The sequence below is a fragment of the Oncorhynchus gorbuscha genome, linkage group LG11, assembly GCF_021184085.1.
Source record: "Oncorhynchus gorbuscha isolate QuinsamMale2020 ecotype Even-year linkage group LG11, OgorEven_v1.0, whole genome shotgun sequence".
NCBI lineage: Eukaryota > Metazoa > Chordata > Actinopteri > Salmoniformes > Salmonidae > Oncorhynchus > Oncorhynchus gorbuscha.
The window spans coordinates 67,518,479-67,536,251 of NC_060183.1; the positions used below are offsets into that span (position 1 = coordinate 67,518,479).

At 42.4% G+C, this 17,773-nt stretch overlaps 1 protein-coding gene across 3 annotated transcripts in view; it reads left to right on the forward strand.

Moving 5' to 3' along the window:
- Nucleotides 1–1,338: 1,338 nt before the first annotated feature.
- Nucleotides 1,339–17,773, forward strand: part of LOC124049151 (noelin-like) — a 55,566-nt gene continuing 39,131 nt past the window's right edge. The window contains exons 1-3 of one of the 3 annotated variants that reach the window (XM_046370525.1): nt 1,339–1,816; nt 13,962–14,111; nt 14,444–14,599. In XM_046370525.1, coding sequence (XP_046226481.1) covers nt 1,751–1,816; nt 13,962–14,111; nt 14,444–14,599 — 372 coding nt within the window. In that variant the 5' untranslated portion in view covers nt 1,339–1,750. Of the gene's footprint in view, nt 1,817–10,861; nt 11,549–11,821; nt 12,026–13,961; nt 14,112–14,443; nt 14,600–17,773 lie in introns of those variants that run through there. The other 2 variants (XM_046370524.1, XM_046370523.1) reach the window with 2 other exon arrangements.

The window sequence follows — 17,773 nt, forward strand, 5'->3', positions numbered from 1 at the left end:
ATAAATAAATAAATAAATAAATAGTCTATGTAATGATCAAGAGGGGATCAATAAATAAATAAATAGTCTATGTAATGATAAATAATAAATAAATAAATAGTCTATGTAATGATCAAGAGGGGGTCAATAAATAAATAAATAAATAAATAAATAAATAAATAGTCTATGTAATGATCAAGAGGGGGTCAACAAATAAATAAATAGTCTATGTAATGATCAAGAGGGGGTCAATAAATAAATAAATAGTCTAAATAAATAATAAATAAATAGTCTATGTAATGATCAAGAGGGGGTCAATAAATAAATAAATAGTCTATGTAATGATCAAGAGGGGGTCAATAAATAAATAAATAGTCTATGTAATGATCAAGAGGGGGTCAATAAATAAATAAATAAATAAATAGTCTATGTAATGATCAAGAGGGGGTCAATAAATAAATAAATAGTCTATGTAATGATCAAGAGGAGGTCAATAAATAAATAAATAGTCTATGTAATGATCAAGAGGAGGTCAATAAATAAATAAATAGTCTATGTAATGATCAAGAGGGGATCAATAAATAAATAAATAGTCTATGTAATGATCAAGAGGGGGTCAATAAATAAATAAATAGTCTATGTAATGATCAAGAGGGGGTCAATAAATAAATAAATAAATAAATAAATAAATAAATAGTCTATGTAATGATCAAGAGGGGGTCAACAAATAAATAAATAGTCTATGTAATGATCAAGAGGGGGTCAATAAATAAATAAATAGTCTATGTAATGATCAAGAGGGGGTCAATAAATAAATAGTCTATGTAATGATCAAGAGGGGGTCAATAAATAAATAAATAGTCTATGTAATGATCAAGAGGGGGTCAATAAATAAATAAATAGTCTATGTAATGATCAAGATGGGGTCAATAAATAAATAAATAGTCTATGTAATGATCAAGAGGGGGTCAATAAATAAATAAATAGTCTATGTAATGATCAAGCTTGTTAATCAGTTTCTTGATATGCCACACCTGTCATGTGGATGAATTATCTTGGCAAAGGAAAAATGCTCACGAACAGGGATGTAAACACATTTGTGCACAACATTTGAGAGAAATAAGCTTTTTGTGCATATGGAACATTTGTTAGATCTTTTATTTCAGTTCATGAAACATGGGACCATTTTGACGTGTTGCGTTTATATTTTTGTTCAGTATAAATACTAGAATTGAAAAGGGGCCATGTTTTTTTCAATCATAGAAATCATAAAATATGATTCCTAGCTCTCTGGCGCGCTCCATGTTGTCTTGCTTGAATTTCCCACGCTCTGCCACATCACTTCCTGTTTCAGCACCGCGGACAGCTCCGCGCTCTCTCATTTTACACCCATCGCTTATTCGGCGACTCCGGGCAGGGAGGCAAAGTTTTGGCAATATCTGAGTAACCAGTGCTGATTCCCGTATTTTAAACCAACGTTTCCCTTCGCAAATGTTTATCAGAACCCGTTGTGGCGATTAGAGAGGAAGAAAGAAAAGAAGAAAGAACAGAAACACCAAGACGGAGGAGTCGAGATGAAATAAATATGCTAAGAGACTCTGATTCCGTAATACCGATTTCTCGCTTTCTATTATTTGGTTGCTGAGGGATAAGAGCGAGCGAGCGACCTCAGCGCTACGAGGGAGCGGAGAGGAGAGGACTTCCGTGCGGGGGACGCAAAGGGACTGATCTGCATGTGAGAGCGTTGGTTCCACACACCCGGAGGAAAGAGATGCAGCCCTCGAGCAAGATCCTGAGTCTTATCGTTCTCGTGTTGATGGGCACAGAACTCACTCAAGTAGGTTTAAACACACGCCATTTCCCCCACTGTATTAGAGCTACGCTGTGGTGAGCAGTTACTTGGCACGAGATAAAATATTAGTACCCGGTGTCTTCTTGGTAGCCGAGACAGAGCTAAAGTGAATTAGCCAGTTTCCGTGTTTAAAGAGATTAACGGGTGGGATTACATGGCGATGATGTGGATACATTATGCTACACGGACGCAGATAGCGCCAGCAGCGCCCAAATAATGTCACATAGCCTAACTCTAACGGGGCTCTGTGTAATGCGCAGGGATATAGATGTACAAAATCCTACATGCACACAAATGTGTAAATATTCACATATATTACACACGTATAAATTATAAGCAAATGTAATGAATGAATAACAAATCAACCCATCCAACCAAATCATCTGTGTGAGGGTTAGGATTATGTAAGAATGGTTAATGTTTTTCATTCTAAATCAAATCATTATGATGTGTCTGATATATGTATCGGTATTCTGCATGTGTCGTTTGTTTCGAATAACAAGCAGTGAAATATTATTCCATTTCAAGTAGCACAGCACACAGCATGGTCCTTTGAACAAGACCAAAGGAGAAGTGACTGTGGAGCTCGAGAACTTGACTATGGAGACGAGAAAGGAGGTCTTTGTTCTAACCAAGCAAATAAAATTTGATTGGTCTGGCATGAACGATTATCCACCCCGACATATCAGTCCAATCACCTAAGAAGTATCCAAGGCCGTAATGGTTGATAATGTAATTGAAGAATATAGTCAAGTGCTGTTCTATTGTCAAATGTCTTAATCACCAGCAATCTGTGAAACGATGGTGTGCACAGTTAACCCTACAGTTCAAAGTTCATTCCCAAAAGTATAGCACAAATGTTTACGTAAAGGGTTGCTCAGATATTTTTAAAATTAAAAAAGATATATGTATATATATTTAAAATGGCCTCACCAAACTACAGGTGTATCTGTTCATTCCCACAGACATACCGTTCATTCCTGTCCCCCTGTGCATAAACAAGCTAACATCAGGCTACCAAAACAAATTGGCATTAGTTCAACATAATCATTCGGTCAACATGTCCATTATTCGGAAATCTATTTCCCAAATGTACAATCATCAACCACACAATATTCTATCTATTTCTTTTAAACCCTTTTAATACAAATTCAACCCCAGGCCTCAACATGTACTTTGTTTCAGATTGGATTCATGTTAATGGACAGCTCTGTAAAAATATCACTCAGAGGATGTTGTTGGACTGACGTCGGTGCCAAGTGAGGTGTGTGTTTTGTACATCACACAGCCTCAGAGAGAAATAGCTGACCCCACAAAACACATAGACACTCTGCTTGCCCTCATCTCTCCCATGCATCTTTCACCATGACCAACACATCACTGTAGTCTCCCTATAACACTGTGACACAAACACTGTGCTGAGCTCTCAGTAATGCTGATTCTGTTGTACATGTTGCCCTTCTGATCTCCTTGATTGAAGAGGAAAAGGCATACGAGGTTGGACTTCATCCTGCATTATACAGTTTGGGTGCTGCATGTTGTCTGTAAGGGGCTTGGTTGACACTGTAGTTTGTGGCCCTGGATGGCATTGGTGTGTGTGTACATGTGTGTGTGTGTGTTTATATGATTGCATGCGTGTGTTTGAGTGTGTGACTGTGCGTGAGCATTTTGGATGGATGTGATTTGTAACAAGGTCAGTCAATATCTGGCCACAGCCTCAACCCCAACCAGCCTCCAGCATTATCAGAACCACTATAATACTCACTGTGGCTACAGCCTCAACCCCCACCGGCCTCCAGCATTATCAGAACCACTATAATACTCACCGTGGCCACAGCCTTAACCCCCACTGGCCTCGAGCATGATCAGAACCACTATAATACTCACTGTGGCTACAGCCTCAACCCCCTCCGGCCTCCAGCATGATCAGAACCACTATAATACTCACTGTGGCTACAGCCTCAACCCCCTCCGGCCTCCAGCATTATCAGAACTACTATAATACTCACTGTGGCTACAGCATCAACCCCCACCGGCCTCCAGCATGATCAGAACCACTATAATACTCACTGTGGCTACAGCCTCAACCCCCTCCAGCCACCAGCATTATCAGAACCACTATAATACTCACTGTGGCTACAGCCTCAACCCCCTCCGGCCTCCAGCATTATCAAAACCACTATAATACTCACTGTAGCTACAGCCTTAACCCCCACCGGCCTCCAGCATTATCAGCACCACTATAATACTCACCGTGGCTACAGCCTCAACCTCCACCGGCCTCCAGCATTATCAGAACCACTATAATACTCACCCTGGAGCACTATTTATAGCTTAACCGACAACAGAGCCCTTACAACATCAAACACCACACACATCACACTCAAGGATGCCGAGGTAGAGGGAAATTAGGTGTTTTGGAAAGAGTCAGAGTAAGAGAGATTGGGGATAAAGACAGAGAAATAAGGGTTGGAGATAGACAGAGAGAGTGTGTGAGAGGGACAGAGAGAGAGCGAGATAAAGAAAAAATAGTAAGAAAGAGAGAGAGCAAAAGAGAGAGAGGGGGGGAGAACAGAGCAGAGATAGAAAGAGAACAGAACAGAGCAGAGATAGAAAGAGAATAGAACAGAGCAGAGATAGAAAGAGAGAGAGACAAAGAGAGAGAGAGAAAGAGAACAGAGCAGAGATAGAAAGAGAATAGAACAGAGCAGAGATAGAAAGAGAGAGAGAGAAAGAGAGAGAGAGAAAGAGAACAGAGCAGAGATAGAAAGAGAATAGAACAGAGCAGAGATAGAAAGAGAGAGAGAGAGAGAGAGAGAGAGAAAGAGAACAGAGCAGAGATAGAAAGAGAATAGAACAGAGCAGAGATAGAAAGAGAGAGAGAGAAAGAGAACAGAGCAGAGATAGAAAGAGAACAGAACAGAGCAGAGATAGAAAGAGAGAGATAGAAAGAGAGAGAGAGAGAGAGAGAGAAAGAGAGAGAGAAAGAGAGAGAGAGAGAGAAAGAGAACAGAGCAGAGATAGAAAGTGCAGCACATTTCTTTGTGATCAAAGCCAGACTCACATTTATTGAACAGATTCTGTTTCAACATAACTTGCTCTAGAGGTGATGATTTATGTCACCCCACTTCACTTTTACCCCTACAGCCTGGACAGATACAGATGTCATTGCCACTGCAGGCTATTGTTTTATTTTAGAGGAATGTACAAGTATTTAGGAGATGTCACTGAGGTGGCCAGTGTACAGATCAATCTGTGTTATTTCACTGTCCTTAGTCTACAGCAGGACTCTCTAACCCTCTTCCTGGAGAGATACCCTCCTGTAGATTTTCCCTCAAACCCCAGTTGTATCCTGATTCAGCTTATCAACCAACTAATTATTAGAATCAGATGCACTAGATTAGGGTTGAGGTGAAAACCAACAGGACTGTAGCTCTGCAGAAACAGGTTGGAGAGACATGGTCTGCATTATGCACTGAAATGAAATGTATTATTTCTACTGTAAACTGTGGAGGATGATTTGTGTCAGGTGCTGTGGTCTGGAGCACAACAACAACAAGTCACAATGATGGACATCATCTTTCTGTCTCTGTCGTTTTATCTCTCTCTCTGTTTCTCTCCATCACACACTCATGTACACACTCACTTTCTCTCAGCCACACAAAGACACACACACAAAGGCACAGACAGACAGACAGGCACACACACACACACACACACACACACACACGCACGCACGCACACACACACACACACACACACACACACACACACACACACACACACACACACACACACACACTGGCTGTCAATTCTTCAGGCAATATAACCAACATCCGTCCTCACATCTTGACAGATGTTCTACCTTAAACACATCAGATGATCCACCACATCCTTTACGTCATTATATTGGCATACACGTCATTATATTAGCATACACGTCATTATATTAGCATACACGTCATTATATTAGCATACACGTCATTATATTAGCATACACGTCATTATATTAGCATACACGTCATTATATTAGCATACACGTCATTATATTAGCATACACGTCATTATACTAGCATACACGTCATTATATTAGCATACACGTCATTATATTAGCATACACGTCATTATATTAGCATACAAGTCATTATATTAGCATACATTATACTAGCATACACGTCATTATATTAGCATACACGTCATATATATTAGCATACACGTCATTATATAGCATACACGTCATTATATTAGCACAAGTCATTATATTAGCATACACGTCATTATATTAGCATACACGTCATTATATTAGCATACACGTTATACTAGCATTATATTTAGCATACACGTCATTATATTAGCATACACGTCATTATACTAGCATACACGTCATTATATTAGCATACACGTCATTATATTAGCATACACGTCATTATATTAGCATACATTATATTAGCATACACGTCATTATATTAGCATACAGGTCATTATACTAGCATACACGTCATTGTATTAGCATACACGCCATTATATTAGCATACACATCATTATATTAGCATACACATCAGACCCCTAGAGCAGTATGTGTGCCAGAGTTTTTAAATGAACATGTATTCAGAGCATAGCTACTATGTGGAGAAGGGTTTGACGGCGACAAGGGGGATTGGTTTTCCTGGGCGGTTCATCCCTGGAGTTATCCTGGTCTTGGGCCGCAGTCAGACCTTATTGAGGATCTGGGCAGTATTTATTCCAGAATTCCTTCATGTTTGAAGCATAGCTAGTGTGGGAAGTATTTGTTGTGTTTCTTAATGAACATGTTTTTGAAGCAGAAATCCTATAGTGAGTGTTTGTTGTTGTTGTTGGTTTATGTTGTCAGGTATGTAGAGAAGGGCCAGCTGTTCCCGTGGCAGCTCCCTGAAAGCTTCAAGCCCGCTACACCCGCTAGAAGAGAGAGAAAAATAGGTGTTTATAATGAAAAGTTTACACTATAATCAATTCAGTTCTTGTGAAAGAGAGAAAGATGGAGTGTCTGCAGCTGCATTGCATTATGCTGTGATTGACAACTTGGATTTGATTTATTCATAAACCAATGCAAGTGAAACTCTGAAAGTTAGTTATCATCACAGAGTTGTACTAGTGTACATATGTTAAACTGTACTTTTTCAGTTGTACACATAGACGATCTGAAATGGCCATATTGTCCTTTTACGTTTATCCTATAAACATGTCTCTCTCTGTGAAATAGTCAGCCAAGCATGACAAGACTGTGCAGTCCTCCACTGACTGATCTGGTCCCCTGATTTATCCCCTATTAGCTGATCTGTCCATGGGGAGGGTCAGGGGGAGGGCTTCCCGGACACAGATTAAGCTTAGTCATGGACTAAAAACCATGCTCAAGGTCTAGGCTTAATTTCTGTTGGGGAAATCGTCCCAGAGAGTGTTAGTGTAGAATATTAGTGCTTAGTACTGATATGCTAACTGACTGGCAGAGTTGAGATGGCCCTGGGCTGGGGTGAGCAGAGCTGGGCAGGGGAGAAGAGGTCAGGGCAGGAAAGGGATGGGTTGGATTGAGCTGGGATCGACAGGGCAGGGCAGTAGAGGGCAGGCACAGCGGTGAACTGACCCCCTCTGTTACCTCAAATTGTCCTGCAGAGTCACAACTGCTGTGTTCTGTACACTGAGAAAGGTTGAGAGAGAAGGGGGACGGAGAGAGAAACTCAGAGAGAGCGAGAGTAAGAGAGAGAAAGAGACAGATACAGAGGGGGAGAGTGGGAAAGGGAAGGGGAAATAGAGTGAAGGTGAGAGAGAATGGGGGTGGGACAGAGAGAAGCTGAAAGAATGGGAGAGAAAGGGAAGGGGAAATAGAGTGAAGGTGAGAGAGGGAAGAGAAAGATAAATAGAGTGAGAGGGGGAGAGTGGGAAAGGGAAGGGGAAATAGAGTGAAGGTGAGAGAGAATGGGGGTGGGACAGGGAAGGGAAACTCAGAGTGAAGGTGAGAGAGAATGGGAGAGAGGGAAAGAGAAGATACAGAGGGGTGAGAGAGAATGGGAGAGTGGGAAAGGGAAGGGGAAATAGAGTGAAGGTGAGAGAGAATGGGAGAGTGGGAAGGGGAAATAGAGTGAAGGTGAGAGAGAATGGGAGAGTGGGAAAGGGAAGGGGAAATAGAGTGAAGGTGAGAGAGAATGGGAGAGTGGGAAAGGGAAGGGGAAATAGAGAGAAGGTGAGAGAGAATGGGAGAGTGGGAAAGGGAAGGGGAAATAGAGTGAAGGTGAGAGAGAGTCTTTTATTTATATCAGCATATTGCATTACTGCGAGAACAGAAGTAGCCCATATTGCACTGTGGATATTTGGGGTCTTGATGTAATAACTTGCAGTATTACAGCTAAGCCTACAGGTGGAGAACTAAACAAGTATTCTAATGTTCTGTTCGGTGCTCTGCTTGGTGCTCTGTTAGGTGCTCTGCTTGGTGCTCTGTTCGGTGCTCTGCTTGGTGCTCTGTTAGGTGCTCTGCTTGGTGCTCTGTTCGGTGCTCTGCTTGGTGCTCTGTTTGGTGCTGTGCTTGGTGCTCTGTTTGGTGCTCTGTTCGGTGCTCTGCTTGGTGCTCTGTTGGTGCTCTGTTGGTGCTCTGCTTGGTGCTCTGCTTGGTGCTCTGTTCGGTGCTCTGCTTGGTGCTCTGTTCGGTGCTCTGCTTGGTGCTCTGTTCGGTGCTCTGCTTGGTGCTCTGTTCGGTGCTCTGCTTGGTGCTCTGCTTGGTGCTCTGTTCGGTGCTCTGCTTGGTGCTGTGCTTGGTGCTCTGTTCGGTGCTCTGCTTGGTGCTCTGTTTGGTGCTCTGCTTGGTGCTCTGTTCTTGGTGCTCTGTTGGTGCTCTGTTTGGTGCTGTGCTTGGTGCTCTGGTTGGTGCTCTGTTCGGTGCTCTGCTTGGTGCTCTGCTTGGTGCTCTGTTCGGTGCTCTGCTTGGTGCTCTGTTCGGTGCTCTGCTTGGTGCTCTGTTCGGTGCTCTGCTTGGTGCTCTGCTTGGTGCTCTGTTCGGTGCTCTGCTTGGTGCTCTGTTCGGTGCTCTGCTTGGTGCTCTGTTTGGTGCTGTGCTTGGTGCTCTGTTCGGTGCTCTGCTTGGTGCTCTGTTTGGTGCTCTGCTTGGTGCTCTGTTCGGTGCTCTGCTTGGTGCTCTGTTTGGTGCTGTGCTTGGTGCTCTGGTTGGTGCTCTGTTCGGTGCTCTGCTTGGTGCTCTGTTTGGTGCTCTGGTTGGTGCTCTGTTTGGTGCTCTGCTTGGTGCTCTGTTTGGTGCTGTGCTTGGTGCTCTGTTTGGTGCTCTGTTCGGTGCTCTGGTTGGTGCTCTGCTTGGTGCTCTGTTCGGTGCTCTGGTTGGTGCTCTGTTTGGTGCTGTGCTTGGTGCTCTGTTTGGTGCTCTGTTGGTGCTCTGGTTGGTGCTCTGTTGGTGCTCTGTTGGTGCTCTGTTTGGTGCTCTGTTTGGTGCTCTGTTCGGTGCTCTGTTCGGTGCTCTGTTCGGTGCTCTGCTTGGTGCTCTGTTTGGTGCTGTGCTTGGTGCTCTGTTTGGTGCTGTGCTTGGTGCTCTGTTGGTGCTCTGTTTGGTGCTCTGCTTGGTGCTCTGTTTGGTGCTCTGTTGGTGCTCTGCTTGGTGCTCTGCTCAGTGCACTGCTCGGGGCTCTGATTCTTCATAATTTTTCCATGAGAAAGATTTGCTTTGCTTTGTAATTCAAAAATGTATTGAGTAAAATGATTCTAATTATTAAAGGGACGATTGAAAATATTCACAAGGTGATGGGAGATAAGAAGTGGACAGGTATTGGGCCCGTATTCATAAAGCGTCTCAGAGTATGAGTGCTGACCTAGGGCCAGGTATCCCTGTCCATGTCATCTTGGATCAGCACTCATACTCTGAGTGCTTTGGGAATATGGGCCCTGGTGTGTCATTTTGGTGTTGTGGCAATTCTGGTGTGGTAGATTTCTTAAAGGGGTATGAGTTCACTTGTGATTTTTCTTCGTGATCTTCATTCTTCAAGTCTCTCATGGTCTCTCTCACACTTTCTGGTGTTCATCCAGTATCCTCCAAACCAAGTATAATACAGAAACTCATGGGTGGGTTGAGAGACAGAGAGATCCATAATCCAGCTGAACATGAATGTTGTTATGTTTGCGTGTAACACCTTCAGAAAGCCTTTGGTGACGCATTTATTCAAACACATTTAAATTGGGTTGTGACATTCATGTGATGTCGCGCGGCTATTTAAGAACAATATTATGACTACTGTCCCTTTGGTTTACAAGCAATACCGAAAGCAGCCGCATGATGGCGCCAGAGTATTTCACATAGGCCATACATCTCTTCAATTTTATTTTATACTCGAATGCAGTGCTGATGATGACAGGTGTCGGGATTTTTTAAATAAAGACATAAAATTTTTGACGTGTATTAATGCATTTGGGATGATACGTTGCCGTTATCCATATTGCATGCCCTATTATGCGTGTATATGTTTTTATTTAACAAAGCAAACCAGTGAAGAACAAATTCTTATTTACAATTACGGCCTACAGTAGGAACAGTAGGTTAACTTCCTTGTTCAGGAGCAGAAGGACAGATGGTGCCTTGTCCGTTCGGGGATTCGATGCACCAACCTTTCGGTTACTGGCCCAACGCACTAACCACTAGGCTGACCACCAGGCTACCTACCGCCCCATATATATCTATATATGATCCTTATTGCCTAGCTCACCTTCATTAAATCAAATAATAACGGACTTTAATACATGGGGTTGTTCATTAAATTAACGTCAAGTTGAGTTATTCTCCGTACCCCAACAGCTCGCGCTCCACGGGGGTGGGGTGAGAAAAATATCACCTGCCCGGCCTAGAAAATGAAGCACTCAGCTTCTTACAACCGGACGAGTGGCGCGACCTTACCCGAAACTGCTCTTTGCTCAATCCCCCCGGGGATAATAACTCGCAATCCGACATAATACCAGCCAGGCAGCCACCGACCCCCGGTGACACGGGGAAGGGCGTCTCGAGCAGCAGGCAAGACGAACCTGGCTGACATCACCGTTGCGCGTTGCTCGTGCTGCCATAGATCCGTAGGCATCTCCTCCCTCCCTCAGCCTTTTGGAACAGCCTGTGTGTATTCACTGCACTTAATCAAGGAGCGCGCGAGGCAGGAGGCGGACGGAGGGCGTGAACTAAAGAGGAACGGAGAACGGGAACACCACCAGAGCGCGGGACAGCACAGAGAGAGAAAGAGATACCCATCCAGATACATTTTATTTTCTCTCTGAACCGCTCCTCAATCACACTTTCTCCCGGCTTTCGGGACTGTCAGATTCGACATCGAGGGTTTATTATCATTAACCTGATCCAAACCTGCGGGCTTTTTCCAAACTCCGAACCCTTTAGCCTTTCACCAGTGATGTCCAAGGAACAACCGACCAAATCGGGGCTACGGGTGGTACACCAGAAGGCTATGGCTTCACTAGGCAACATGGATTGCCTTGCTCGTTTCTCGCCGGATTGTGCACCAATAGAATGAAGCTGGTTTGGGTTAAACGCAGAGTGCAGAGATGTCGGTGCCGTTGTTGAAGATCGGCGTTGTGCTGAGCACCATGGCGATGATCACGAACTGGATGTCGCAGACTCTGCCCTCTCTAGTTGGGCTCAACACCACCAAGCTCACCGCGGAGAGGGCAGGCTACCCGGACAGGAGCACCGGAGTAAGTGGCACCGCTACTTTACGCTTCCCGCGGGTTCATTTTGTCTGCATAAACAATTACTGGTTTTGCTACCAATTTTTACCTGGCTGGAGGATTTAATTTGGTTGGTTAATGAATTATTAAAAGTTTATTTAGGCCTACTAGGCTATTGCCTCCACCAAAATATCATATGTGTTGCTTGACAGGGTCACTAGTATTTATGTTGTGCTGCTTATGTTTTCAGCGCCTGGATGCTTGTCAGATCTTAGAGAAAATCGAATTTCAGATGCATGATTAATATCGCCTCTCATGTTGATCACTCGCGGGCTAGATACAGAGACGGGGAGCGAGATAGTCTTGTTGTATCCTAATGTGTGTTCGAGGAGGGGCGTGGGAGCGCGCTGCATTGTGAGAGGTGGAGGAGAACAAGGGCGCGCGGTGGAGACGGAGAGCGACAATGAGTTTGTTTGGATGCTGCCATTGATAAAACGCTGCAAGGTAAACATTTTGTGAAAATGAAATTTCGCATCCAGACCTTTCCAGTGAAGTCAGCTGGGTTCCTCTTTGTCCCCGGCAGCCAGGCAACCTCCGTTCAGCGGGGTCTCTGATTATCGAATGAAGGGCGCACCAGGGAAAAAAAGGTCATTTTATTACGCGGGGCATATTGCATCTTGTCTTCTTGTGTCTTTGTCAAGCACATTCTGACTTTTTGGTTAATCAAAGTAAATTGTTATGATTATAATGAAATATAAATCGTCTCATACTTTGTAAGATATTTTACGTATTAAGGTTGACTATGAAACCATTCATAAAACCCACGCCTTCATGGGTTACATTTTTGGCAAAAAGCTATTGGATCACGACATATACTATTTCAATAGAGTCATAAAAAAAACAGTACTATCTACTTCAATGTAAGAATTTATAAGAATGTGTTCTTAACTGACTTGCCTGGTTAAATAAAGGTTAAAAAAATAAAAATGTAAAAGCTGTACTATAATGAATAAAGATCCCCGTGCCTACATAGTCATTTTAGTTTATTATGTGATGATCAGATGGATAAAATGTTGCGTTATTACATAGTAATGAAGATCAGTCGGGTGGAGTGCTTTGCTTTCTCTATCTAATCTGTACTCCCGCGGGATTATTGATAAAAGATTCCTCCAAACGAACTTGCCTTTCATGGTGATATAGTCGTAATGACTGGATAAGCTAGTGTAGTAGAGTACTACAGTACATACTCTCCCTAGTAATCCATCATCCACCGTGTCACTATATTCACTCAATGCCCCTGTGAAGTGAATGTTTCCAGTTGGTTTTAAACATTCACATCGTTTTATTTTCAATTCATTTACCACATTTTAAGTACATTTTTGGTGAATTTATAGGATAGTATGTACAGGGATGACTAAAACAGTATCCAAGCACTATATCCTATATCCTATGACTCTCAGTAGTGCGTCAAAAACATCATAATGCACTTAGATCAATGTTCACTATTGAAATAGGATGGTCATGGTGTAGGCTACAGTGAAACAATAGATTGTGGATGAGTGTGTCGATTCAGGATCAGGATGCTGTTGGCGTTTATGTACAGTGGTAATGGAAGTGCTAATATTTCAGATGAATCAGGCAGATATTCTCTGTTTTAAGAGACTGAAAAGGAGGGAAGAGCCACTACAGCCAGTCTTAGCCTAATCTCAATGTGGACTGATTGGACTGTGTTGATTGTTTAGTTTTGACAATCTCACACCTTCTATTCGTGTTGTTTTATAATTAGCCACCAATAACTTTGATAATGTACATAGATGGGTATTTGGACAAGTCTCGACCAGTTCGATAGGCTGCCGTTCCCCTCTGATGGCATGCTATAATTTGCTGGAGCAGGGCGGGAGGAGTTTAACGGTTCTCATCATGGCCAGATGGCGCCGTGCGCAATCCTGCGTGCGTGTGCATCCCACAGACAGACTGACATTATGTAAGCTCTGGCTGTATCTATGTAGTAGTGAGGGTTTAACACACGACTCCACTCCACCACTCCAACGGGTGCGACACGTCACCACGAGCATACACCGTGTGATTGAAACGTACTGCTAAGATAAGCATATTCAGTCAGAGAGCAGGCGAGGAGGGATGGGGTACAATACTTTATTCAACAAATCCCTGACAATTGGATTATAGGATGAATGCTTTTGTTATTCTCTTTTCTCATCTGTTTTCTCTTATTTTTTTCCTTTCATCCCCTCATCTCTTTTTATCCCTTCCTCACCTCTCACCTCTCACCTCTCACCTCTCTCAAACACTCTCCTGTTTTCTCTCTCTTTCGTCCTCTTCTTTCCCACTTTATGTAACATCACTTTCTTTCTTGCTTCTGAATCTCTCGCTCCCTTTTTCCCTTTCTCTGTCCATCCTTCCCTCCATCTCTCTCTTCCAGGTGTTGCCAGCGAACCCAGAGGAGTCATGGCAGGTGTACAGTTCAGCCCAGGACAGTGAGGGGAGGTGTGTGTGCACTGTGGTGGCACCGCAGCAGTCCATGTGTTCACGAGACGCCCGCACCAAACAGCTGAGGCAGCTACTGGAGAAGGTAACTATGGTGACACAATGTCCACAGCAACACTAATGACCTGTCACGTCTTACCTCACAGACCGCGACCACCCCCCCATCCTGGACAGCAGCCCAAGCATGCACTCACACAAACACAGACACATGGACAGCATCCCCGGACCAGACAAGCTATGGGAGCAGCACCCTGCCTCAACCTGTTCAACATCACAGACTATGAGCCCATGCTATAGAAATATAATTTCTAGAATGGGCATCCCCATTCAAGCCAATGTTCTGTGATGGATGAATCGGTGGCCATATTGAGTGTACTCATGCCCATTTCTATGTCTCCCTGATCTCCCCTGCGATAGGTCCAGAACATGACCCAGTCCATCCAGGTGCTGGACCAGCGGACCCAGAGAGACCTGCAGTACGTGGAGAAGATGGAGGTGCAGCTGAGAGGTCTGGAGACTAAGTTCAGACAGGTGGAGGAGAACCACAAGCAGAACATCGCCAAGCAATACAAGGTACAGCAGCAGCCCAGCACACCTAAACCCACCCTGCTGGGGCTATGGGGCTATCACCATGACCACTGCCACTCATCTGACACAACCACCTCCACCCTCCACGGATGGGTTTTTGTGTGTGCCCACGGCCCACTCAGGATATGGTCCAGTATCAGATGATAATCAACAACATTCTTATTCTAAAGTTATTTGAAAAGATACTTCGATGCTGGATCCTCGCAGATTATCAACAGAGAGCACTCAAAAATGCAATTTCAATACTTATCTATTATCTGTATTTAATTACTGGTTAATGAATGAGTGTTGAGATTGAACCACAGGTGTGCTGCATATTTCCTTTTGGATGGTTCAGCATCACCAACCTCACCTAGAGTGTTTTCTATAGTCCCTAGGAACAGCTCTGAGTTGTAATGTATCAGGACTGTATCAAAATTAACCACACACCCGGGATTTAGGACTTTTGATAGGAAGGTTTTGGATCCAATATCTAAATAAACATTCTTCTTCCTCCACAACAAAATTGGCTTGTAACCGTTATTACAACCGCAACTACCATTTCCACTAACACTAGTACTACTACTAATAACACTAGTACTACTACTAATAACACTAGTACTACTACTAATAACACTAGTACTACTACTAATAACACTAGTACTACTACTAATAACACTAGTACTACTACTAATAACACTAGTACTACTACTAGTAACACTAGTACTACTACTAATAACACTAGTACTACTACTAATAACACTAGTAGTAATACTAATAACACTAGTACTACTACTAATAACACTAGTACTACTACTAATAACACTAGTACTACTACTAATAACACTAGTACTACTACTAATAACACTAGTACTACTACTAATAACACTAGTACTACTACTAGTAACACTAGTACTACTACTAATAACACTACTACTACTACTAATAACACTAGTAGTACTACTAATAACACTAGTACTACTACTAATAACACTAGTACTACTACTAATAACACTAGTACTACTACTAATAACACTAGTACTACTACTAATAACACTAGTACTACTACTAATAACACTAGTACTACTACTAATAACACTAGTACTACTACTAGTAACAATAGTACTACTACTAATAACACTAGTACTACTACTAATAACACTAGTACTACTACTAATAACACTAGTACTACTACTAGTAACACTAGTACTACTACTAATAACACTAGTACTACTACTAATAACACTAGTACTACTACTAATAACACTAGTACTACTACTAATAACACTAGTACTACTACTAATAACACTAGTACTACTACTAATAACACTAGTACTACTACTAATAACACTAGTACTACTACTAATAACACTAGTACTACTACTAATAACACTAGTAGTACTACTAATAACACTAGTACTACTACTAATAACACTAGTACTACTACTAATAACACTAGTACTACTACTAATAACACTAGTACTACTACTAATAACACTAGTACTACTACTAATAACACGAGTACTACTAATAATAACACTAGTACTACTACTAATAACACTAGTACTACTACTAATAACACTAGTACTACTACTAATAACACTAGTACTACTACTAATAACACTAGTACTACTACTAATAACACTAGTACTACTACTAATAACACTAGTACTACTACTAATAACACTAGTAGTACTACTCATAACACTAGTACTACTACTAATAACACTAGTACTACTACAAATAACACTAGTACTACTACTAGTAACACTAGTACTACTACTAATAACACTAGTACTACTACTAATAACACTAGTACTACTACTAATAACACTAGTACTACTACTAGTAACACTAGTACTACTACTAATAACACTAGTACTACTACTAATAACACTAGTACTACTACTAATAACACTAGTACTACTACTAATAACACTAGTACTACTACTAATAACACTAGTACTACTACTAATAACACTAGTACTACTACTAATAACACTAGTACTACTACTAATAACACTAGTAGTACTACTAATAACACTAGTACTACTACTAATAACACTAGTACTACTACTAATAACACTAGTACTACTACTAATAACACTAGTACTACTACTAATAACACTAGTACTACTACTAATAACACTAGTACTACTACTAATAACACTAGTACTACTACTAATAACACTAGTACTACTACTAATAACACTAGTAGTACTACTAATAACACTAGTAGTACTACTAATAACACTAGTACTACTACTAATAACACTAGTAACCATAATTAATTCTGGGGTATGAGCTGGAGGGATATTGGACAATTCAGTGGGCACATGCAAAAACTATCATCAACCAGATATTCATTCATTGCTTGGCTCACCTTCCTTCCTCCTTTCCTCCTCCTCCTCCTCCTCCTCCTCCTCCTCCTCCTCCTCCTCCTCCTCCTCCTCCTCCTCCTCCTCCTCCTCCTCCTCCTCCTCCTCCTCCTCCTCCTCCTCCTCCTCCTCCCTCCTCCTCCTCCTCCTCCTCCTCCTCCTCCTCCTCCTCCTCCCTCTCCTGCCTTTAGAATTATTATCATCAATGCCAATTTAGCACCACACATTCTTTGATTGATTGATTGGTTGATCGGTTGATTGGTTGATTGATTGAACTAATCAATGAGAGAGGGTAGTAGATTTACCAGTAAGTCACAACTAACTTTTAAAACCACATAGGGAGCGATCGTAAATTCACTCTGGCTATCTACTCCGATTTAGAGCACCTCGCCAGTGCCCAGAAAAACGGATGAATTTACGAAAGCTCAACACCCGTTGAATATGGCGGTGTCAGTAAACGTCGGCAAAAAAGCGTAATTAAATTGATGCCAGCCGCACAGTTACAGTCATCAACACTCTGGATAACATGTAAACAGCCTAAACAGCTCTGCGAGGGCGAGTAAAATGGTCAGAGTGAGGTGTTGACTAGTTTGTGTCTGGAAGTAGCTATCAAGCTATCCAACGTTAGCCAGTTAGCTTCGGTGCCTGACTGCCGTTGTGATCGCTCGGATCAACCCTACTCCTCGACCAGAGCATCCAGTGTGCGCTCTGAACGCTCCGGGGGCGAACCGCTCTGAATTTTCTAATGTACAATCTGACAACGCTCTCAATTTATGAACGCCCAGAGCGCACTCTGGCACTC